Below are 24,367 nucleotides of genomic sequence, written 5' to 3' on the forward strand. Positions count from 1 at the left end.
TAGATAGGTACTTGGAAGGGAGAGGATTAGTGGATTATAGGCCGAACATGGGCAATTTAGATTAGTAGGGAGGATGTTGTGGTTGACATGGGCTAATTGGGCTGGAAGGCCTGTTTCCATGCTATATTACTCTGACTAGTAGATCTGCTGCTGCATAGTGCTGGAGATTTTAGCACAGTCTAACCTGGGGTGGTGTCTATTTGGTATTTGCACATTTTCACTATGACCATGTAGATTTCCTCCCATATCCTAAAAAGATAAGAGATTTGGTAAGAAGATTGATCACTGTCAATTGCCTTTGGTGTACAGGTAAGAGGCAGAATCTGCGAAGTTGATGAGAATGCAGGAATTTTTTTTAAAACAATGAAGGATTCATATTGGATTAGTGGTTGATGTTTGGTGTGGACTTTGTGAATCAAAGGGCCTGTGCCTCTTCTGAATCACTGCATAACTCTATATTAGCCTACTTCATAGGGTACAGTGGTCTGTTATTACAACAGAGTCCAAGTTAACCTTGGGGTATGGAGACATGAGGCTGAAGATAGTCAAAGAGCCCTTTGGCCCAATGAGTCCATGACTACTGTGGCGCCCAACTCTTTAGTCCCAGTTTCCTGTATTCAGGCCTATATCCCTCTACACCCTGCTCTTGCATGTGCCTGTCCAAGTTCTTCTTAGACCATTTCCTGTGGCAGCTTGTTCTATATACTTGCAACCCTCTGTGTGGAAAAAGTTGCCTCTCAGTTCCCTTTTAAATCTTTACCTTATCACCCAAAATCTAGCACCACTATTCTTAGATTACCCTTGAGAAGTCTTTTCCCACCCCAGGAAAAGATTGATAACATCCACTTCATGAGTATAGAGACCCCGATAAGGTCACACCTCATTCTCTTGTGCTCCAAGGATAAAAGACTGATCTTTCTAAACTCCACCTATCACTCAGACCATTTAGTCCTAGTAACAACCTCATATAAAATATTTTCTGTGCTTTTTCTAGTTTAATAACAGGATGGCCTAATCTGTACACATACTCCAAGTGCAACCTCACCAATGACTTACACAATTGCAACATAATGTCCCTGTTTCTATACTTAATGTCCTGACTGATGGCTAAATGCCTTTCTCACCATTCTGTCCACCTGTGATACTGCTTTCAATGAACTATGCACTTGTACTCCAAACTCTCTCAATTTCATTATGCTCCCAGTACCCTACCAGTTATAGTTTAAGTCCTAAGCTGGTTAGACTTTGCAAAATCCATTTCCTTGAACTTAACTGTGATAAATTTCACTTTCCACCCCTCAACTCGTCTAACTGTTCCACACCCCTACTTTGCTGTCAACAATGCCACCTCATAATTATGTACCATGCATAAACATGCTGATCAAACTTTGACCATTCACATCCAAATGATTTGTATAAATAAAGAATAGCAAGGATCCTAACACCAGGCACTGAGGCACATCACTAGTCACCGGTCTTCATTCCAAGAAAAAAACTTTAACTACCACCCTCTGCTTTCTACCTACAGTATGACGCAATTTTGAATCCATTGAACCAACTCTTCCCTGGATTCCATGGGACCTAACCTTCCAGACCAGCCTACAATGTGGGACCTAGTTGAAGGCATTGCTGAAGTTCAAAAAGACAACAACCACTGCACTACTGTCATCTACATTTTTGATTACTACAAAAAACTCTAAAAGGTTCATCAAGCAACACTGCCCATTCACAAAGCTCCTCCTAGTCATAGTGCTGGCAGAGGCCAAGGTTGCTGTATTATAGGGAAATGATACAACATTCTGTGTCACTGAGACATGGCTCACCCCGCACTCTACAATTCAGTCAAAGGGATTCTCAATCCACCATACAGCAACATAAGAAAAGGATCTAGGTATTAGTGTCTGTTTCATGATAACTAATTGTGGTACTTCGGTAGAATAATTTTGTTTCAAAACTTGTCCTCCCATTTTATGATTAGGTGCTGACTGTTCTACTTATCTTGGGAGTTCTTTGCCATGATCCTTATTGCTGTTTACCTCATGCCAAAGGTAGATGTCAAGCCAGCAGTCAGCGTATTGTGTGTCTTGATTAACAAACAAGAAACAGCCTTCCTTGATAGCTTCCACATCCTTTCTGCAGACTTCAATCAGGCTAGCTTGAAGAACTCAATGCCCACCTATTGCCAACACTTCACCTACAGCACCAGATGATCCAATACAGTCCGCCACTGATATATTACCATCAAGAATGCCTACCATTACATCCTTTGGAAATCTGATCATATGGCTGTCCTCCTCCTACCTGCAAATAGGCAGAGACTAAAGACTAAGGCACCAGAGGCAAGGACAACAGAGGTCCATAGGAGGCAGAGGAATGGCCATAGAACTGCTTCAGGTCGGTGGATTGGACCATGGAACACTACAGCACAGTACAGGACCTTCGGCCCACGATGTTGTGCCGACCCATATAATCCTAAAAAAAAGTACTAAACTCACACTACTCCATAACCCTCTATTTTTCTTTCATCCATGTGCCTGTCCAAGAGGCTCTTAAATACCCCTAATGTTTTTGCCTCCACCACCATCCCTGGCAAGTCATTCCAGACATTCACAACCCTCTGTGTAAAAAAAAAACTTACCCCTGATGTCTCCCCTAAACTTCCCTCCCTTAACTTTGTACATATGCCTTCTGGTGTTTGCTATTTGTGCCCTGGGAAACAGGTACTGGCTATCCACCCTATCTAAGCCTCTCATAATCTTGTAGACCTCTATCAAGTCCCCTCTCTTTCTTCTACGCTTCAAAGAGATAAGTCCCAGCTCTGCTAACCTTGCCTCATAAGACTTGTTTTCCAATCCAGGCAACATCCTGGTAAATCTCCTCTGCACCCTTTCCATAGCTTCCACATCCTTCCTATAATGAAGTGACCAGAATTGAACACAATACTCTAAGTTTGGTCTCTTCAGAGATTTGTAGAGTTGCAATATGACTTCTCTACTCTTGAACTCAATCCCCCTATTAATGAAGCCTAGCATCCCATAGGCCTTCTTATCTACCCTATCCAGTGCAGTGACCTGTGCAGCAACCTTGAGGGATGTATGGATTTGAACCTCAAGGTCCCTTTCTTCATCCACGCTCTTAAGTAACCAACCATTAACCCCGTACTCAGCCTTCTGGTTTGTCCTTCCCAAATGCATCACCTCACACTTATCCAGATTGAATTCCATTTTCAAGGGTACTTGACCATGTTCAAGTACTCATCATACCACCTGAATCAATATGCCACTATTGTAATGAACTTTATAAAGAAACACATAGATGAGTGTGTCCTCACAAAATCATTCAGTCTTCCCCAATCGGAAGCCCTGGATGAACCAAAAGATTTGTAATCTGTTGAGGGCTAAATGGATGATGTTTAGGGCTGATGATCTGGAAAAGTTCAAGAGGTCAAAGTGGCTATTTCACATGCAAAGTGGCAATTCTGGACTAAACCTTAATTACAGAAGGATGCTCGACAACTGTGGCAGGGCTTGAATGCTATCACCTCCTACAAAGCAAAGCCAAGCATCATACATGGTAAAGAGGTTTTGCTCCCAGATGAGCTCAATGCCTTTTATGCTCACCTTGACCGACAGAACGTGGAGGCAACTTCACAAATCCCCACAACCCCTGTGAGCCTGTTATCTCAGACTCTGAGGATAATGTGCGAGCATCCTTTAGGAGGTGAACCACTGGAAGCATCTGACCCAAACAGTGTATTTAGCTGATCAACTGGCTTGAGTGTTTATAGACATCTTCAAATTCTCATCTTGGCAGTTTACTTCAAGCAGGCATCAATTGTACTGATGCCCAGGAAGAACATGGAACCTGCCTCAGTGACTATCATACAGTACCACTTAAATCCACCATGATAAAATGCTTTGAAAGGTTGGTCATGATGCATACTAACTTCTGCCTGAGGAAGTGACCTGGATCCATTCCAATTTTCCTGTCATTACAACAGGTCAACAACAAATACCATTTCATGGTCTCTTCACCCAGCTCTGGAACATTTTTATATTGACTGGCTGTTAGCTACCTGAATGGTGCAACTTCTCACTCAATGTCAGCAAAATGAAACAGCTGGTTTTTGGATGTAGGAAAAGGAAACCAGAACTCCATGATCTAGTCTTCATCAGGGGATCACAGATGGAGAGGGTCATTAACCTTCAATTTCTCGGCGTTACCATTTCAGAGGATCTATCCTGGATCCAACATGCAAGTGCCATTACAAAAGAGGCAGAACGGTGCTACTACTTTGTTAGAAGTTTGCAAAGATTCAGTATGTCATCTAAAACTTTGACAACTTCTATAGATGCACAGTGGAAATTAAACTGACCAGGTTGCATCATGGCTTAGTATTGAAAGACCGATGTCCTTGAATAGAAAAGCCTACAAAAAGTAGTGGATACAGCCCAGTCCATCACAGGTAAAGCCTTCTCCACCATTGAGCAAATCTACAAGGAGTGTTTTCGCAGGAGAGCAGCATCCATCAGCAAGGAACTCCCACCATCCAGGCCATAATCTCTTCACGCTCCTGTCATCAGGAGGAGGTGCAGGAGCCTTAGGTCCCTCACCACCGGGTTCAGGAACAGGTATTACTCCTCAGCCAGCAAGTCCAGAATGCGAGTGGATAACTTTTTTCACCCCAGCACCGAACTGCTTCCACGACCTGTGGACTCACTTTCAAGGACACTACAGCACATGTTCTCAATATTTATTGATTTATTTATTATTTTGTTGTTTTATTTTTTGCACAATTTGTTGTCTTTTACATGTTGGTTGTTCTTCCATTTGTGTGCAATTTTTCATTGATTCTGTGGTGATTTTTGTATTTACTATGAGATAATGAATCTCAGGATTATGTATGGTGACATATGTACTTTGATAATAAATTTACTTTGAACTTTGCCAATAAGTATGTCAGGATGCTCTTCGTTGATTACAACTCAGCATTCAGCGCTATCATCCTCTCAACTCATCATTAAGCTCCAAAACCTGGTCCTTGGTACCTCCCCAGGCAACCTCAAATTCTTCCCTGCCAGATCCCAGTTAGTATGAATTGGCAACAACATCTCCTCCACACTCATCAATAGCACAGGTTCACCTATGATTGTGTGGTTAAGTGTACCTCCAATGCCATATTTGTTTGCTGATATCACTACTGTTGGTGCAGAATCACCGGTGGTGATGAATCAGCGTATAGTGGAGAGATAGAAATCTGGTTTGAATGGCGCCTCAACAACAACGTCTCATCTAACTGCAGCAAGATCAAAGAGCTAATTATTGCCTGCAGGAGGAGGATGTCTGAGGTCCATCAGCCAGTCCTCATTAGAGAATCAGAGGTGGTGAAGGTCATTGACTTTAAACTCCTCGGTGTCAACATGTCAGAGGATCTGTCGTAGGATGAGCACATACATGTCATTACAAACTTGGGAGTTTGTGTAGATTCAGAATGTCACCAAAAATTTAGACAAACTTTTTTAGATGCACAGTAGGGAATATCCTAACTGGTTGCATCATGGCTTATTATGGAAACCACCAATGCCCAGGAACAGGGAAGGCTACAAAGAATGGTGGATACTGCCCTGTCCATCACAGGTGAAGCTGTCTACTCACCAGTACTACCCTCTACTCACTGCTGCTATCAGACAGTAGCTACGGAAGCCTTAAGTTCCACACCACAAATTTCTGGAACAGTGCAACCATCAGGCTTCTGACCAACGTGAATAACTTCATATATCACTGCTGTGAACTGATTCTATGACCTACAGACTCACTTTCAAGGACCCTTTACAACTCTGTTCTCAGTATTATTTTTATTTGCATAATTTGTCTTTTTTTGCTCTGCCTCTTCGGACTGTACAATTTGGAGTAATATACACTCTGCTTGAGGTACTCGGGTTGAACTAACCTCATGCAGTGTTTTAACCCAAAGTGTTGTTCTGCCGATGCTGCTCAACTTGCTGAGTTCCTCCAGCTCTTAATTTTGGAGTATATGTTTCCATGGATTATCTTGTAACCAGTAATGTACCTTGATGTCTATAGAAACCTTTCATAAACTAGGCTTGATTCATCCTCAGTTCTAGCAAGTTTAAGGTCTTTTCACTCAAACAGTCGGCAAGATATACTTCATGAAGTCCTTCAGTCAGTCACAAGGATTGCAAATCTGGGAGGTCAGGTAAAATCTTTATGGATTCCAGCACATGTAGGGGTGAAGAGGAATGAGAGGGTGGATGAGTTGGCAAAGAGGGTGTTAAAGAAAGAAAATACAGAAATGCACATGAATATCAGGAAAGCAGAGGTTAAGTGTGTAATCTGGGAAAAAAATCAACCAAATGTGGCAAGAAAGATGGGACAAGGAGGGGAAAGGGAGGCATTTACATCAAATACAAAAGAGTGTTACAGGTACTAGGGTAGGTAGTGGATACAGAAGAGAGGAAACTGTGTGGACTAGGTTAAGGCTGGGGCACTGTACATTAAACAAAACATTGAAAATGATAGGGAAACACCAGACAGGATTGTGTGAGGAATGTCAGGAAGAGGAGTCAGTAGAATATGCAGTTCTGAGTTGCAGGAAGTATGGGGTACAGAGAGAGATGATGATAATCAATCCAAGGGAATTAGGGGTGCAGGAATTCACATTCAAAGGGTTGCTCTATCCGCCAAAACAGACAGGATCTCCCAGTAGCCACCCACTTCAACTCTGCTTCCCACTCCCATTCAGATATGTCCATATATGGCCTCCTCTACTGCAATGATGAGGCTAAACTCAGGTTGGAGGAGCAACACCTCATATACCGTCTAGGTAGTCTCCAGTCCCTTGGTATGAACATAGAATTCTCCAACTTCCGGTAATTCCCTCCCCTTCCCTTCCTCTATCCCTATGTCACTCTGCCCCCTCCCCCAGCTGCCTATCACCTCCCTCATGGTTCTGCCTCCTTCTACTACCCATTGTGTTTCCCCCTATTCTTTCTTCACCCTTCCTGCCTATCACCTCCCTGCCTCCCCTCCCCCACCCCTTTATCTGTCTCCTTACTGGTTTTTCACCTGGAACCCACCAGCCTTCTCCTTCCCACCCTCCCCCCACCTTCTTTATAGGGCCTCCGCCCCTTCCCTCTACGATCCTGATGAAGGGTTCCGGCCCGAAACGTCAACCGATCTTTTCCACGGATGCTACCCGACCTGCTGAGTTCCTCCAGCGTGTTGTGAGTGTTGCTTTGACCCCAGCATCTGCAGAGTATTTTGTGTTTACTTTAAAAGGGTTGCTGGGCATGGGTGAGAAAGCGCAGGTCAGGGTATTTTTAGCTTTCTTAATTTGTACAGGGGTTTTTTATAGGATATGATGAATAAGCAGGAATGGGGTACTAGGATGGCCAAAGATGGGAGGATAAAATGTAGGTTAGGGTATATATGTGTGTATGATTGGGTGAAGGAATTTGGAATGTAAGTCTATTGTACACTCCGGAGCAGAAGGTGGCGGTAATGCACCATTAAGCTGGGTGCCAACCGCCATAAAACAAGAAGAAGAAGGAGAACTAGGCTTGTGCCTTGCTATTGATCTGCTAAATGCACAGGTTATTTCCTTGTGGTTTCTCTGCAGTTAATTTTGAATTATTATTGTTATAAAAAAGTTAAAGTCTCTAATATTAAATTTTACATGACTGGAAGTTTTCATCTTACTATTTTGATTTATTGTGTTGATTAATTCATCACCTAAATATGAAAAGATTAATATATAACCAAAGAGTATTTATTGCAACCTAAATTTTAGAAGGCTATATGATCGTCATTTTATCAAGGAGAAATGGTGGTCCTGAATTCTCACAAGATTCTGTGCCAAGACTGTTCCCAGGTTTAGGCTGGTGGGTGCTACTATTATCTTCATCACACATGCTAGGCAATGTAATCTTTGATATACAGTCATACTGCAAATGAATCCCCTCAAATGAATTGGATTGGAACAAACAAATTAATGCCATGGTTAATAGAACAGAAGAACGACTGTGTGTTTTTGTGGTTCGCTGTCCAAGAGCATTCTACTGCCAATAGCACAAAACCTCGGACATGCAGAGTATTCTAGCAGAAGAGACTGTGAAGGCATCAGTAATGATCTTTCACAGATCATTAGATTCTGCAATGATTCCAGAGAACTGAGAACTGAAAATTGCAAATGTAACTCTTTAGGAAGGGAGAGAAGCAAAAGACGAGAAATTATAGGTCAGTTAGCTCGACTTCAGTGGTTAGTAAGATGTTGGAGTCCATTATTAAGGATGAGGTTTTGGGGTACTTTGAGGCACGTGATAAAATAGATGGACACCAGCATGGTTTTCTTGAATTAAAATTTTGCCTAACAAATCTGTTGGAATTCTTTGAGGAGATAACAGGCACGACAGACAGAAAAGAATCAGTAGATATTGCTTGCTTGGATTTTCAGAAGGCCTTTTGATAGGTGCTGCTAAAGTCTGCTAAGCAAGAAAGACAAGATGAATGAGGAAATGTATGGTCATGCACTTTCATACAAGGAATAAATGTATAGATTGTTTTCTAAGTGGGGAGCAAATTCAGAAATCATAAGTGCAAAGGGACTTGGGAGTCCTCATGCAGGATTCTCTAAAGGTTAACTTGCAGGTTGAATTGGTGGTAAGGAAGCAAAAGCATTTTTTGCATTTATTTTGAGTGGACAAGAATACAAAAGCAAGGATGTAAAGTTAGAGCTTTATAAGGCAAAGTTAGAGCTTTATAAGGCAATGGACCACACTGGAGTTTTCTGAGCAGTTTTGAGCCCCTTATCTAAGAAAAGATGTGCTGGCATTGCAGAGGATCCATAGGAAGTACATGATTATGATCCCAGGAATAAAACTATTAATATATGAGAAGCATTTGATGGCTCATCTGGTCTGTACTCAGAGTTCAGAAGAATGGGGGGGGGGGTCTCATTGAAACCTATTGAATAATCTAGGACCCTCATAGGCTTAGAATAGAAGGATGATCCTTTAGAAAAGTGATGAGGAGGAATGTGTGGAATTCATTGCAACAGACGATTGTTGAGGCCAAATCACTGGGCATATTTAAAGTGGATGTTGATATGTAGGTTCTTGATTAATAAAGATATCAAACTATACAGGGAAAAGGCAGGAGACTGCTTAGTGATCAGAGATTAAGGGAGCTCGGGCTTTACTCTTTGGAGAGAAGGAGGATGAGAGGAGACATGATAGAGGTGTACAAGATAATAAGAGGAATAGATAGAGTGGATAGCCAGCGCCTCTTCCCCAGGGCACCACTGCTCAATACAAGAGGACATGGCTTTAAGGCAAGGGGTGGGAAGTTCAAGCGGGATATTAGAGGAAGGTTTTATACTCAAGAGAGTGGTTAGTGTGTGGAATGCACTGCCTGAGTCAGTGGTGGAGGCAGATACACGAGTGAAGTTTAAGAGACTACTAGACAGGTATATGGAGGAATTTAAGGTGGGGGCTTATATGGGAGGCGGGGTTTGAGTGTTGGCACAACATTGTGGACCAAAGGGCCTGTACTGGACTGTACTATTCTATGTTCTATGTTCTATAAATCAGCCATGATGGAATGGCAAAGCAGACTCAATGGGCCGAATGGCCTAATTCTGCTCCTATATTTTATGGTCTCATAAACACAAGGGATTCTGCAGATGATAGAATTTCAGAGTAACACACAAAAAAAATGGAGGAATTAAACTGGTCAGGCAGCATCTGTGGAGGGGATTATGTAGTTGAATTTTCAGATCGAGACAGTTCATTAGGGCTACCCTCATCAACTTCTTTTGTCACTACCACAAAGTTTAGTATGGGTCCCCAAATCCAAAGGACATTCTGCAGGAGCGCAATTGAGAGTATTCTGACTAGCTATCTCACTGCCTGATATGGGAACTGTACCTCCTTCAACTCCAGGATTCTGCAAAGAGTGGTGGGGACAGCTCAGCACATCTGCAGTTGTGAACTTCTCACTATTTAAGACATTTACAGAGACAGGTGTGTAAAAAGAACCCAAAGGATCTTTGGGGACCCAAGTCACCTGAACCAGAAACTATTCCAGCTGCTACCATCCGGAAAGTGGTATTGCAGCATAAAAGCCAGGACCTACAGACTCTGGGACAGCTTCTTCCATCAGGCCATCAGGCTTGTATTCCTATTTCTAATAGAGATTGTATTTGTATTTCTATGCTATGTTGACTGTCCTGTTGTACATACTATTTATTACAAATTACTATAAATTGCACATTGCACATTTGGAGACATAATGTAAAGATTTTTACTCACGTATGTGAAGAATGTAAGTAATAAAGTCAATTCAATTCAATCAGGTTACTGAGGCATAACCTGCCCTCACAAAGCAATGCTGACTATCCCTAATCAGGAGACTTATACTTCTCCAAATGCTCATAAATCCTATCTCTTAGAGCCTCTCCAATAGTTTGCCCAGCACTGAAGTAATACTAACTGGTCAATAAATTCCAGGATTACCCCTATTGCCTTTCTTGAACAAAGGAATAACATGCGCCGTCCTTTGCTCTTCTCGTACTACTCCTGCAGGCAGAAAGTCCTCAAAGATCATTTCCAAAGGTGCTGCAATCTTTTCCCTCACTTCCTGTAGTATCCTGGAGTATATACCATTCAGCCCCAGAATGTATCCAAATGTCTGGCACATCCTCTTTCTTAATAGTGACATGTTTCAGCATTTCAGCCTGTTCTACGCTGGCCTAACATTCTGAGTTCTCCAGCATTTGGTGTGCGTTGCTTTAGATTTCCAGCATCTGCAATTTTATCATGTTTGTTATTTATTTTTCCTCGATATCCTTTCACTTGTGAATACTGAAGTAAAGTATTCAGTAAGGACCTCTCCTACTTCCTCTAACTTCAAGCACATGATTCCTCTTTTCTCCCTCATTGGTCCTATCCTCTGATCATCCTCCTGTACTTAATATATGTGCACTGCCTGGGGTGGGTTCTTAATGGCTTAATGAATTTTTGCCTGCTAGGTCACTTCATTGAACAGGTTTTAAAAAAAATCATGGAGTATGTGCCTGGAATCAAATATAAGCCAGACTTGATGAGAATGGCAGTTTTTCTTGTCTAAAAGAAGTACATCATTGAACATGGGTATTCCAGAACATGTATAACTATGTTCCTGGGCGCCCTTCATTTATATGAAGTAATGCATGAATTGCCATTTATTGATATTTCTAATGTCAGCAAAAGACCTGTGCTTAGACTCAATACAAGTTAACTTGCCCTACAAGTTGATTTTCAGAGCTGTGGACCTGTGATGACCTAGTCATGATTTGGTACTTGCTTTTTTGGACGTGCACAATTATTGAAGCCTTTTCCAAATTGAATGAGAGTATGTTTTGTATGATGGTAGTTAACTAGATAAAATAAATATGGAATTATTAAGGGAATGTTATAATGGCTGCAAATTATTTTGTTTTTAACAGAAGGTTATGTTGATTCTAATAGTGAAGAATCTGACTCCGATCTATCAGATGTTGCAGAATTGGATTCTGACATTGAACAAGAAGTGCAGATCAGTTATGAACGTCAGGTTAGTGACGGATTAGCAGTATTGGCATATCAATATTGCTGTTTTGATTTGATAAATGTGCAGCTTTTACTTTTGATACAACTGTCATTGACAGATTTTAATTACATTTCATTTATGGGTTCATATACATCTACCAGTCAAGATGACACCAAGCTGCTGTTTCCGTCAAGGTTGCGTCTCAGTCTTAATTGTTTATTAGGGTTTTTTAGTTCATAAGCATGTCTAACTAACCCCATCACCAGGCTCGTATGCAAACTTGGCTCATTAGCTACCTCTGCTAACAGGTGACTTAGTGGTGAGAAAGCCACCTCTCATAAACAATATACGTCTAAAGTTGCTATGATTTGGGGTTCAACCAAACTGGAACATCGTGATGATCCAATTAAAGAAAGCTCAATTTGAGTGAATGCTGTTTAAATACTACCCATAGACAATTATTGGTTGGTAAAAAAATAACCGATTGTACATTGCATAAAATTATAAAGAAAGTATATTTACTAATTTCAGCTTTATCAACAGTTATTAGGACAAAGAAAGGAAATTAAAATAAAAGGTCTTATTATAATTTAACTATAACACAGTTAAACCAGTTCAAAGTGCACATAACCATTGGAGCTTGTCTCTTCCAAAACTGGGTATTCGGGGGTGTATATCTTGCTTATACACTGGACCCACGGTCTGTATATAAACACCCATCACATTTTCAAACTCCCCTCAAAGGCTATCTCAAGCTGTCTCTCTCTCTTTCTCAGGAGTATTGCCTTTCCTCTTTGAAGCCATTCATCTCCAAACAAAGCATTTCTCGCATTGGGGACTCTCCTTCCAACAGCATTCTACAGTATCTTCGCTTTTTCCCTCTCTGCAGCTCCTGCCAAAAGACCCCAAAGCAGAGGACAATGTGTCATAAAGCTCTCTCCACCCCACTCTCTCTTAAATTTTCTCCAGATCTCACCATCCTGATTGGCTGACACCACATCCCAAAGCTGAACAGCAGGGCTTCTTGGCTTCTTATCTTTAGCCAAAGCCAAAACATTCTACCAGCAGGACACACTGCTTTTGCAAAAAAACTGCTAAAAATGAAATACCTACAATATCTACAGCATCACAGTAGAAATCTTTACCAGGGCATTACATATGATTTTGGGGACAGAGGGTATGGGGAAGTTAGAGTACAGGCTAGAGTCGAAGCCTCCGTTCCATGTTCAAAGGCTATTGACGTGGTTGAATGTCAGGCCAGCGAGGCGGTGGACCTAGATACATGAGTCAATGAGACTGAAGTTTGAGGCCTAGTGTTCAGAGTTCTATCATTTGGCAAGTCCTGGGTCAATACTGAAGAATGAAGCCTATAGGACAAATGGAAATCTCGATCAAGGTCCGAAGTTTGATTGGAAGTCCAAAAGTTAAGGTCTGATGGGCGGAGCCCCAACTCTGTGAATTTCTGCGAGTCCACTGGGGAAGTCAAAGGCCCATGTCTGCAAATCCATGGAGGCCATAGATGACCTGTCCTGGGGCTAGAAGACTGTGTATGTACGTGGATGCTTGTTTTACTGTTGTTGCTTTCTTACTTGGTATTTTCTATTTTGTTGTGTTCTGTTTTTCTGCCGAGCATGATGGGCAGAGCATGATGGGCATACTGTGTTGGTGCCAAAATGTGTTAATGCAAATGACGAATTTCACTATGTTTTGTTGTACATGTGAAAAATAAATCTGAGTCTGAATCTGAGGTTTGGAATCTTTTGTGACATTTATCTTGCAGTTATTGTCTATAAAGAAATGAAATATTGTCTTAAAGGAAAAACTCTAATTTTACATCATAAAATTGTAAGAAATTTGCATGAAAATTGACAAAGCAGTTTGGCATTTCGTGAGGACTTCTCAGGTCTGACTGTTAGCCGTCATAATGAGAGGACCAAACCATTTCCCATTGTTTCAAACCTGGAACATTCATGATGTTATTTTTGTCACGACTGTCAACTCTGTGGAAGGATAGGCTGAAACTCATTGGTCTTACGATGTGTGGAAATGTTCACAAGTGAATGCTGCTGACTCACACATTCCAAATCCCAAATTATGTGCTGATAGACTCGCTGAAGCTTTGCGCAACTATCATAAGGATCTACGGGAAAGGCCACAGTCCGGCATTCTCCCATTACTGGAGACTTGGGGCTGTGCTCCATATACTGAGTTCTCAAGCAGATTGCTATCAAAATGACTAGGATTGAAAAATTGATGTGTTGAAATATTGTAGGTAATTGAAATAATGCTTGGTACAATTAATCAAGTCACCACAATATCCTACAATAACTAACTGTATATCTTATGCTTGAAGTATGTTAAAAAGGTTCCGTTCCACCTACATCCGTGACACTTTACATGCTGTTGATCACATGAATCACTTCAAGTTCCCTGGCCATGATTCTTCATTTTCACTATGGATATCAAGTCCCTATATACTTCTATCCCCAATCAGAAAGACCATACAGCTCTCTGCTTCTTTCCAGACAATTGACCTAATCAGTTCCCCTCCACTACCACCCTCCTCCATCAGGCGGAACTGGTCCTTGCCCTCAACGATATCTCTTATGGCTCCTCCCAGTTTCCAAACCCAAGGTATATCCATGGGCCCTAGCTATGCCTACCTTTCCATCGGCTATGTGGATCAGTCCATGTTACAAGCCTTCACTGGTAACACTCTACAACTCTTTCTGATGTCTACATTGACAACTGCATTGGTGCTGCTTCCTGAACACATGATGAAATTGAGGAGCTCAGCAACTTTGCCTCCAACTTCCACCCTGTTCCAAACTTACTTAGTCCATATCTAACACCTCTTTTCTCTGTCTTGATCCCTTTGTCTCTGGAGACAGACTATCTACTGATATCTTTTATTAAACCTACTGAATCGTTTGGCTATCTTAACTATACCTCTTCCTACCCTGTCACTTGTTAAAATGCTGTTCCCTTTTAGTTCGACTGACTTCACTACATCTGTTCTCGGAATGAGGCTTTCCATAGTAGGACATCTGAGATGCTCTCCTCCTCCAGTGAATAGGGTTTCCCTTTCACTACCATCAATGTTGCCCACACCCATATCTCCTCCATTTCCCACTCATCTGTCCTCACCCTGACTTCCTGCCACCATAACAGGGATAGCATTCCCTTTGTCCTTACCTACCACCCCATGAGACACTGTATCCCAGCTGTTGGATTCTGATGTTTTAATCCAAAGTTCTTTCAGAAGTCAGGAAGGAGGCACAAAATGTTGCTTCACGATCATTTTATTAAATGTTGATAGAACAAAAAAAAAATTGAAATAAACAGTGATAGAGGTCTACTCCATGAAAGAGAAAAGGTCTAAACAGTGAAAGAGAGAGACAAAAAACTGAGATGGTGCTGCTTTGTGGTCAGCAGTTTTTATACCCTTCAAGTTTGTAGAGATAACCAATGAGAGATTCCCAGTTCAAATCATGCAGACCACAGAAGCTTCCAGAGCTTCCCAATATAACCACTAGGAGATACGTTACACTGTTACATATATATAAAACTACTTAAAATACAAGCAAATTATTAATTGTTAAACTGCAAAGAAAATATCAATTCAACTGTCTAATCCAAGAATTAAACAATCATCCAACAGAGCATGTCGTTTTCTGTAGCTTCCACTATCGACAATCTGTTGGTAAGCAAGTATTTTCCTACCCTCTCCTACTGTCCACTTTCCACAGGGATTGCTTTCTATGTGACTCCCTTGTCAAGTCATCCCTCCCACTGATCTCCCTCCTGGCAAGGTACTACAATTGCCACTGTATCTCCTCACTCACCATCATTCTGGCCCCCAGTTAGTCCTTCTAAGTGAGATGACATTTCACTTTAATGTTTCATTTAAAAGGCTGAAATCCTGATAATGCAGTAGTTCCTCTGTACTCCATCTGAGTGTCAGTCTGGATCTTGTCATAAACTTGAAACCGTGAATTTCACTGAAGATCACCATTTGTGTCTAGACTGGTCAAGATAACTTGACCGTATTTAATTCTATGTGCAGAAGGAACACATGAGACCTGGTTGACACGCTACCTGAAATTCAAGTTTGAATTCTATTTGGAATAAACACATCCATAGGTACAGAACTGTGAATTCCATATGATTCTAACATCTTGGTTTTTAATTGGTAGACAGTCATTGACAATCTTGTTTGGTGAAATTAGGTTAATCACCATATTGAATGGCAGATATTGGCCCATCAGGGAACTAAAAGCAAGTTGTTAGTTTAGGCCCTTAAATGGTAGTTCTGTTCTGGAAGAGGAATGTTTTGTAATCATTTTACAGAGGGCAGAGAAAGTATTGTGAGCCTTGAGTGTTGTTACATGTTCATAAATGTTCAACTGGCTTTTGTTTCCAGGGAGCATGTGAAACTTTGAAATGGTAAGAAGAACTCTAGATCCTAGAAAGTTTAAACATAATTAGTGGTACAATACTGGCATAGGTTTCGTAATAGATGTCTTGGAATTCCTTGTTCAAAATATTTACTGCTTCATGCATCTTTAGTGCTGTGGCAACATAACACTTTACTTCAACTTTTAGGTTTACAAAGAAGATCTACCTCAACTCAAACAACAGAGCAAAGAGAAAAAACAAGCAGCAGCTCCTTTGAAAAGAGAGAGAGCCCCTGAAGGAAGTCTGAAACTGCAATTTGTCCATGGGTACCTTTCATAAGCTTTTCATTCTGCTGCATTTTTGCAATGCATGGTTTGTACGTTCTTCATGAATGCAGGTCATGTTGCATAAGAAGCTACCACAGCATTGCAGTAAGCTTATTTGCCTCCAAACATTGTTTACATTAAGAGTTCCCATAATACACCTGAACCACTCAAAGTCAAGTGGATTCCATCTTCATTAGGCAGTGATCATTAGCTTAAAGTTGGACTACTTTGCCAACTACCTGCATGTCTTCTGTGCTTCAAAAGACCATGTCCTCAAATAACATTGCATTTCAAAGTTCTAAGTAAATTTATTACTGAAGTACATATGTCACCATATGCAACCATAAGATTCATTTTCTTGCCAGCATACACAGTAAATCCAAGAAGCAGTAGAATCATTAAAAGACCACACCTAACAGCATGAACAAACAACCAATGTGCAAAAGACAAACTGTGCAACTATAAAAGTAAAAAAAAAATGGTTGTAATAAATAAGCAATAAATATCGAGAACATGAGATTAAGGGTCCTTGAAAGAAAGTCCATAAGTTGTGGGAACATTTCAGTGGTGGGGCTAATGAAGTTGAATGAAGTTATCCCCTCTGGTTCAAGAGCCTAATGGTTGAGGGGTAATAACTGTTCCTGAACCTAGTGGTGTGGGTCCTGTTCGTGTGTCCTGATGACAGCAGTGGGAAGAGAGCATGGCCTGGATAGTGGTGTTCCTTGATGGTGGATACTACTTCACTGTGACAGAACTCCATGTAAATGTGTTCAATGGTGGGGAAGGCTTTCCTCTTCCAAAAGGATGGCAGGCATTACACAGAACTAGTATATTATGGTGCATTTTCAAATCTTTTCCACAGGTGGGAATAATGCAGAAAGAATGGTAGTCAGTTATAGGATAAATTAAGAACAATGGTATCATGCTGCTGGATGCAAGATATTGATGCAGCTATAAAGAAGGCAAGACAGTGACTATATCTCATTAGGAGTTTAAGGACATTTGGTTTGCCAACTAAAACACTTAAAAACGTCTACAAATATATCATGGAGAGCATTCTGACTGACTGAATCACTGTCTGGTATGGGGGGGGTGGGGGGGGGGCTACTGCACAAGATTGAGGTAAGTTGCAGAAACTTGTAAAATTAGTCAGCTCTATCATGAGTTCTAGCCTCTGTAGTATCCAAGACATCTTCAAGGAGCGGTGCCTTAGGAAGGCAGCGTCCATCATTAAGGACCCCCACCACCCAGGACATGCCCTCTTCTCATTGTTACCATTGGAAAGGAGGTACAGAAGCATGAAAGCACACACTTATCGATTCGGGAACAATTTCTTCCCCTCTGCCATCCAATTTCTAAATGGACGTTGAACCCAGAGCATTACCTCACTACTTTATTATTTTTGGTTTTTCTGCACTACTTATATTAACTTAACTACTTAATAGATATTTATATACTTACTATGATACAGTTTTTTTCTCTTTATTTATTGTGCGAAAAAGTAGGGCAGATCACGTCAGAATCAGGTTTAATATCACCGGCATATGTTTTGTGAAATTTATTAAATTTATGGCAATAGTACAATGAAATACATGATAAATAAACATAGAACATGTGCTGTACTATTCTATGTTCTATGTTTATTTATCGTGTATTTCATTGTACTATTGCTATAAAGTCAACAAATTTCACAACATATGCCGGTGATATTAAACCTGATTCTGATGTGATCTGCCCTACTTCTCTGCACCGCATTTTATAAAAGAACTACGCAAATTAATTTCTAGGCTTTAGAGTTCACCTAAATATTTTTGCATTCCACAGCTTCAATTTCTGTTTCAGTATGTCCTAAAATTCAGATATTTTCAATTTACCTGACAAAAATATATATTTAAAATACAATACTGACTTTCTAATTCTGTGACATTTAATCCTTTGTGCACTTAAATTTTCTTAAGTTTTCTCAGCCTCCAGTCTTTTTCACCTTTTCCAATCCTTTCTTTACCTTTCCAGCCCTGCTTCCAAGCCAAGCTATAGTCATTCAGTATCAAAACAGATCATCTGGCACATTATGTCCACGTCAATCAGTGTGCACTCATCTGTGTTGATCTCATGTCCTAGCATCCCATAATCTTCTAAGCCTGGTTGAGTAGTGCTCATTTAGAGCCTACTTCTTTGCTACCAGTGACGCTGCTTCCACCACTTTCCCAGACAATGTATTCCCTGTATTCACCACTCGGGGTGGAAAAAGTACTCTTTAGATTCCTCCTGAATCTCTTGTCCCTTATCCTAGATCCCTTACAATAAATCTTGTCTAGTTTGATATACCCCTGATGGGGAGAAAGTTTCCTGCAGTCTACCCTCTCTGTACTTGTATACTTTAATCATTCCTCCCTCTAACTACATCGGCTCCAGGGAAGATAGATCACGCCTCACCAGTCTCTCCATAATTGAAACAATCCTGGTGAATCTCCACTGCACTTTCTCTAGTGCTCTCACAAATTTCAGAAAATGTGGTAAACAGAACTTCATGCAGCATTCCAGCTATGGCCTAAACAATGAAGTTTTATAAGAATATACATAACCTGTTCTTGTATTCAATCCTCTGATTAATGAGAGCCATTATCTCATTTACCATCCTACCCACATTATCCAACTACACTGTCACTTTCAAGAACTCTCTTCCCGTTCCTCCAAAACCTTGCCATTCATGATGTTTGTTCTAAGCTTATTTGTGCTCCCAAAATGGATAGTCTCTTACCTCCCATTACTCAATACCAATATCACCCTGTACCTCAAGGCTGCCCTTCACACCACCAAGAACTCCACAGTAGTATCTGTGAATTTACATCCACATTCAAATCATTCATGTATATTACAAGCAACAACAGCACTTCTCTTTCCCCAGCCTTTACCATCTTTTCCTTTCCCGTGCTAAATTCTGGGTCTTTTTTTCCCCATACCCTTTATGCTGAATTACTGTGTGTTTCATGCATTTTCTGGGATAAGATTCCAAAGGAATTTAAATAGAGAGAAGAGGGGTAATAGCCATAGAACAGCACTTTAAGATGATTGTTATGTGAACCAGTGGAGAAGCAAGGAGAAATAATGTTTCACACTGAGTTGTTATATGCTGTGTCCTCTGCAGGACATAAAATTTGACTTGAAAGTCATTTTTAGAAATTGTTTGAACAAATATTTGAATAAGTGGGGAAATGCAATGAAAAATAGAAACATATTTTTAGAGATAGCCTTGATGATTTTACTACTGGCAGATACTGATACCTAAAAAGGATACTTTAAAATTCAGCTCTTAAGATTTGTAAAGCCTGTTTTGTATTTTGTTTTTTAAGGTACAGAGGATATGATTGTCGAAATAATCTCTTCTATACCCAAGCCACTGAGGTGGTCTACCATGTTGCTGCAGTTGCCATTATTTACAACAGACAACAGCATTCGCAGAGATTCTATCTTGGACATGATGATGATATCCTCAGTCTGGTCATTCATCCAGTTAAGGACTATGTGGCCACTGGGCAGGTATTTAAAAAAATATAGACAACCACTGGAATGTGATAAGGTACCAGGGAGACATACTGCACAGCTTGTTCAAACTATTGGCTCATAAATTGGATTGCATACAGCTATGTTTTTCAGAATAATGCCACTGTATTTAAATGTTTTAGTATAAATGAAGGTCATTTTGCACAGATTGCTTATTTTGAGAAATTTAACTTGGCAGATTTAGTTATGAAGTGATGGCAATAAGGCAACACCATGTGTGAGACAATGCCATTTGTCATCTATCACTTATTTGAAGCATTTGCAGCTGAAATTGAGTCTCATTTCTACATCAGAAAAATGATTGGAATTTAAAGGGAACCTTTCTGTTACAGAAATATTAATCCTTTACTGCATAGAGTGCTGGTAGTTCAGTATTTCAAGTTAAATAACTAAATGTAGGTCTGAAAAGATGTCTGGGGATGTCAGAAAAAGGGTCATCCACTTCAGGGTAGGTGACTTTTGACTCTAGGACAAGGGTTGATTTTACCTCCATTAGGTAATCTGAGCTTATTATTGGTTAGTGAGTGAGTGACAACTGGGGCAAGCAGTAGGCATGTGTGATTGTAATACTTGAGTATGGGCCATGGTTGATGAGTTGTATTGGGGGATTTTTTAGTTGGGAGCTGTGATCAGTAAATTAAGAAACTTACTGAATCCAGTAAGTTCTGGGAAGTCATTGAGCCAAGAGTTCAGGAGTGATACCACTGAGTTAGTGCATGGATGCATTAACCTCTGAAATTTTGAATGGTTGTGAATCTAAACAGAAAATGCAGGCAAGGGAATCTGCCCAACTTGTATTTACGCCCTTGAGCTGAGATGCAGTATGCCATGTTCTCCTTTGTAGGCTTCCCAGGGATCAAATCTCCATGTCATTGAGATGCAATGTCATTTTTCTAGTTACCACCTTTTAACATGGCTAATCTCTTTCAGTGTGCTACACATACTGGAGCCAAAAGTAGGATTTCAAAGGCAGGTAAATATGCATGGAGGCTTCAGTTGGAGTTGGTTTATTATTGCCACGGCTACCGAGTTTCTGTGAAGAGATTTTCTGACATACTATTCATACAGATCAGATATTACACATTTCCATGAGGTAGAACAAGGTAAAACAATAACAATGCAGAATAAAGTGTTGCAGCTACAGAGAGTGCGGTGCAGGTCAACAATAAGATTCAAGATCATAGCAAGGTATGAGGTCAAGAGGCAGACATCATGCTAGGAAATTATTTAAAGTCTTATAACAGCAGGGCTGAAGCATTTCTTGAGCTTGGTGGTATGAGTTTTCAGCCTTTTGTATCTTCTACCCGATTGCATAGTGGACAAGAGAGGGGAGCAAAAACATGTGCCTTTTAAGCCTAGCTCTCAAGGACTGCAGAGAGCTGTGCTCTTCTCTTCAGTTGCACTAAGAACAGTGTACCCAGCCACAACAAAAATCCAGTTCATTCCAGCCAGCTGACCAGTCTATGCAATCTGCATATTTTCCGGCTGATTCACTAGAGAACTTGATGTTTCCTGCTCTCAAAAATAGTTTCTGCATTTCATTAGAGACCATTGTTGAGAAAGCATGCAGATTTGCATAACTCAGCTTCTTGAAGGTTTGGGGTGATATTGTACTTGCAGCAGTTCTGTTGCTCATTCAAAATCCAAAGCTCTGCATGAATTGCTGGAGCTATTGCTCACCTGACATCAGATTCAATTCAATGTTTCCCGTGGTTATTTCTGAGTAGCTAGGAAGCTTGAATAACCCTTTTTCTCCATCTTATTTCCACCATGGAGCTTATGGGGTTAGATGTTGGCTTGTGATTCTTGTCAATACCCTGGTTTGGACACCAGAGTGCCTCTAAAATGATGGCAGCTATGAGACAATCAGGAGCTTTGTGTGGAGTGACTTCAAATCATTGAGATTTTGGTGGATGTGAATGTCTGATTTAGCACATTGTGGTGCACTCTACATCCAGTTGATTTTTTAAAATTTTATGACACTTGCTATGTAAGCTTAGCATCAACAGGGTTTGGCTTCCAATTTTGAGAGAAGGGATTGGAAAAGGGGGGAGGATGGTAATTTGGCAAGGGCTAATGAAACGAAGTTGGGTTTAAGCAGAGCAGAGATTGTGTGAGTGGACGTGGTTTGAGTGGAGAGCTGAGGCTTTGGATCATGAGACGTTGGAGAGAAGAGGTGGAGTTTAATGTGCAATTTGTATTAAATTCTCTTTCTTAGGTTCTATTATTACACAAGTAGAACAGTGGGAATGAAACCCAGGGCAGTGATTATACTCCTCTTGCATAATGTGGGAAATCGGGGATTCCTCCAAATTTCAAAATAAAATTATTATCTAAGTACATATATGGACTCAAACACAACCTTGAGATTCATTTTCTTGAAAGCATACTTAGTAAATCCATAGAATAATAGCCATGACAGAATTAATGAAAAACCATGCCAACTTGGGTGTTCAACTGGTGTGCAAAAGCCGGAAAACTCAGCAAATACAAAAAGAAAGAAATAATAATAATAATAATAATAATAAATAAATAAATCTACAATAAATATCAAGAACGTGAGATGAAGAGGCCTTGAAAGTGAGTCCATTGATTGTGGGGATATTTCAATGATAGGGCACGTGAAGTTATTCCCTTTAGTTCAAGAGCCTGATGGTTGAGGGGTAATAACTGTTCCTGAACCTGCTGGTGTGAGTTCTGAGTCTCCTGTACCACCTTGCAGATGGCAGCAGCAAGAAAGCCTGGGTGGAGGGGGTCCCCAATGATGGATGTTGCTTTCCTGCGATAGCATTTCATGTAGATGTGCTCAGTGGTGAGGAGGGCTTCACCAGTGATAGACTGGGCTGTATTGAACTTATTGTATCCTACTTTTTGTAGGATTTTCCCTTCAAGACCAATGATGTTTCTGTACAGGCCATGATGCAGCCTGTCAACACACTTTCCACTACACATCTATAGAAGTGTGTCAAAGTTTTAGATGTCATGCCAAATCTTTGCAAACTTCACCAGAGAGATGGCTTTCTGGAGATCGTACCTGGGCATCTTGCAACATTTTTGTTTACCAGACTTGATCTAGCCCTCAGCTGATTGCAGATCTCATGCTTCATCCAGAGTTTCTGGTTGGGGAAGACTGTGTGATTTTGTGAGGACACACTTATCTCCAACTGTTTTAATAAAGCCCATGACACCTATGGTGTATTCATTCAGATCCACAGACGAGTTCTTGAACACGGCCCAGTCCACCAACTTGAAGCAATCCATGGCTGCTCCTCTGCCTCCTGCGACCACTTCTTTGTTTTCCTAATCTCTGGAGCTTTGCGTTTTAGCCTCTGCCTGTATGTAGGTAGGAGAAGGACAGCCAAGTTGTCTGATTTACCAAAATGCGGTCTGGGCACTCAGCGGTAGGCATTACTTAGTATAACAGTAGTCTAGTGCATTGGGACCTCTGGTGCTGCAGATTATATGCTGATAGTAATTAGACAAGGTTTTCTTCAAATAAACCTGGTTGAAGTGCCTTGACTATGATTTAAAATACATCAGGATGGACTGTTTCTTGTTTGGAGACAACATCAAGTGCTTCATTATCTTCAGCCGTTGGTGGTATGTAAGTTGCAGTCAGAATAATGGAAGAGAACACCTTTGGTATATAGAGCAGAAGGCATTTGATCATTTAGTAATCAAGGTTGTGGGGAACACAAGTTCAACAAAACTGCCACAATGGAGCACCACCAAGAGTTTATCATGAAGCACACAGCTCCACCTTTTGCCTTTTCCGAATCAGCAGTTTAGTCCATACTCTAAGTCAAGAAGCTTTCCGGTTTGATTGCTATGTCTGGTGTGCCCCAAGAAAGCCATGTTTCGCTCAGACATAAAACACACCAATGGCTCATTTTTCTCCAATATAGCAATCTTGCTCTCAGGTCCTCAGTTTTGCTCTCCAGCAACTGCACATTTGCTAACAAGAAGCTAGGTAGAGGGGGCCTCATCCCTCATCCCTCATCCCTCATCCAGTGTGGTGATCGCAGGATTACTAACTAAGCTACGTGCTAGTGAGGTCAGAAAGAGAAGATTATGCTAACGTGGGGCTATGCAGATGGTACAAGAGAGAGGGCTTCAGAGTTTTGGATCATTGGTCCAGGGAGATGGTTTGCACCTGAACTGAAGAATGATCAATATCCTTGAGCGAAGGTTTGTTAGTGCACATTTTGCAGGATGTGGGAAAAGTACAAAGTAAATTTTATTATCAAATTAGATTCATTTTAGATTCAAATAGGATTAATTTTCTTGTGGGCATTCTCAACAAATCTATGGAATAGTATAACAACCATAATGGAATCAATGAAAGACCGCACCAAAGGTACAAAAGGTGACAAACTGTGAAATACAACAAGAAAGAAAAAATATTAATAACTAAATAAGTAATAAATATGAAGGACATAGGAAAGTGAGTCCATAGGTTGTGGTAACATTTCAATGATGACGCAAGTGAAGTT

At 40.7% G+C, this 24,367-nt stretch overlaps 1 protein-coding gene across 1 annotated transcript in view; it reads left to right on the forward strand.

Moving 5' to 3' along the window:
• Positions 1-24,367, forward strand: part of LOC134350550 (echinoderm microtubule-associated protein-like 6) — a 392,224-nt gene that overhangs the window by 190,469 nt on the left and 177,388 nt on the right. The window contains exons 12-14 of the mRNA XM_063055883.1: positions 11,504-11,610; positions 16,192-16,310; positions 19,664-19,850. Of these exons, the coding sequence (XP_062911953.1) occupies positions 11,504-11,610; positions 16,192-16,310; positions 19,664-19,850 (413 nt within the window). The remainder of the gene's footprint in view (positions 1-11,503; positions 11,611-16,191; positions 16,311-19,663; positions 19,851-24,367) is intronic.

This window comes from Mobula hypostoma, chromosome 8 (genome assembly GCF_963921235.1).
Source record: "Mobula hypostoma chromosome 8, sMobHyp1.1, whole genome shotgun sequence".
NCBI lineage: Eukaryota > Metazoa > Chordata > Chondrichthyes > Myliobatiformes > Myliobatidae > Mobula > Mobula hypostoma.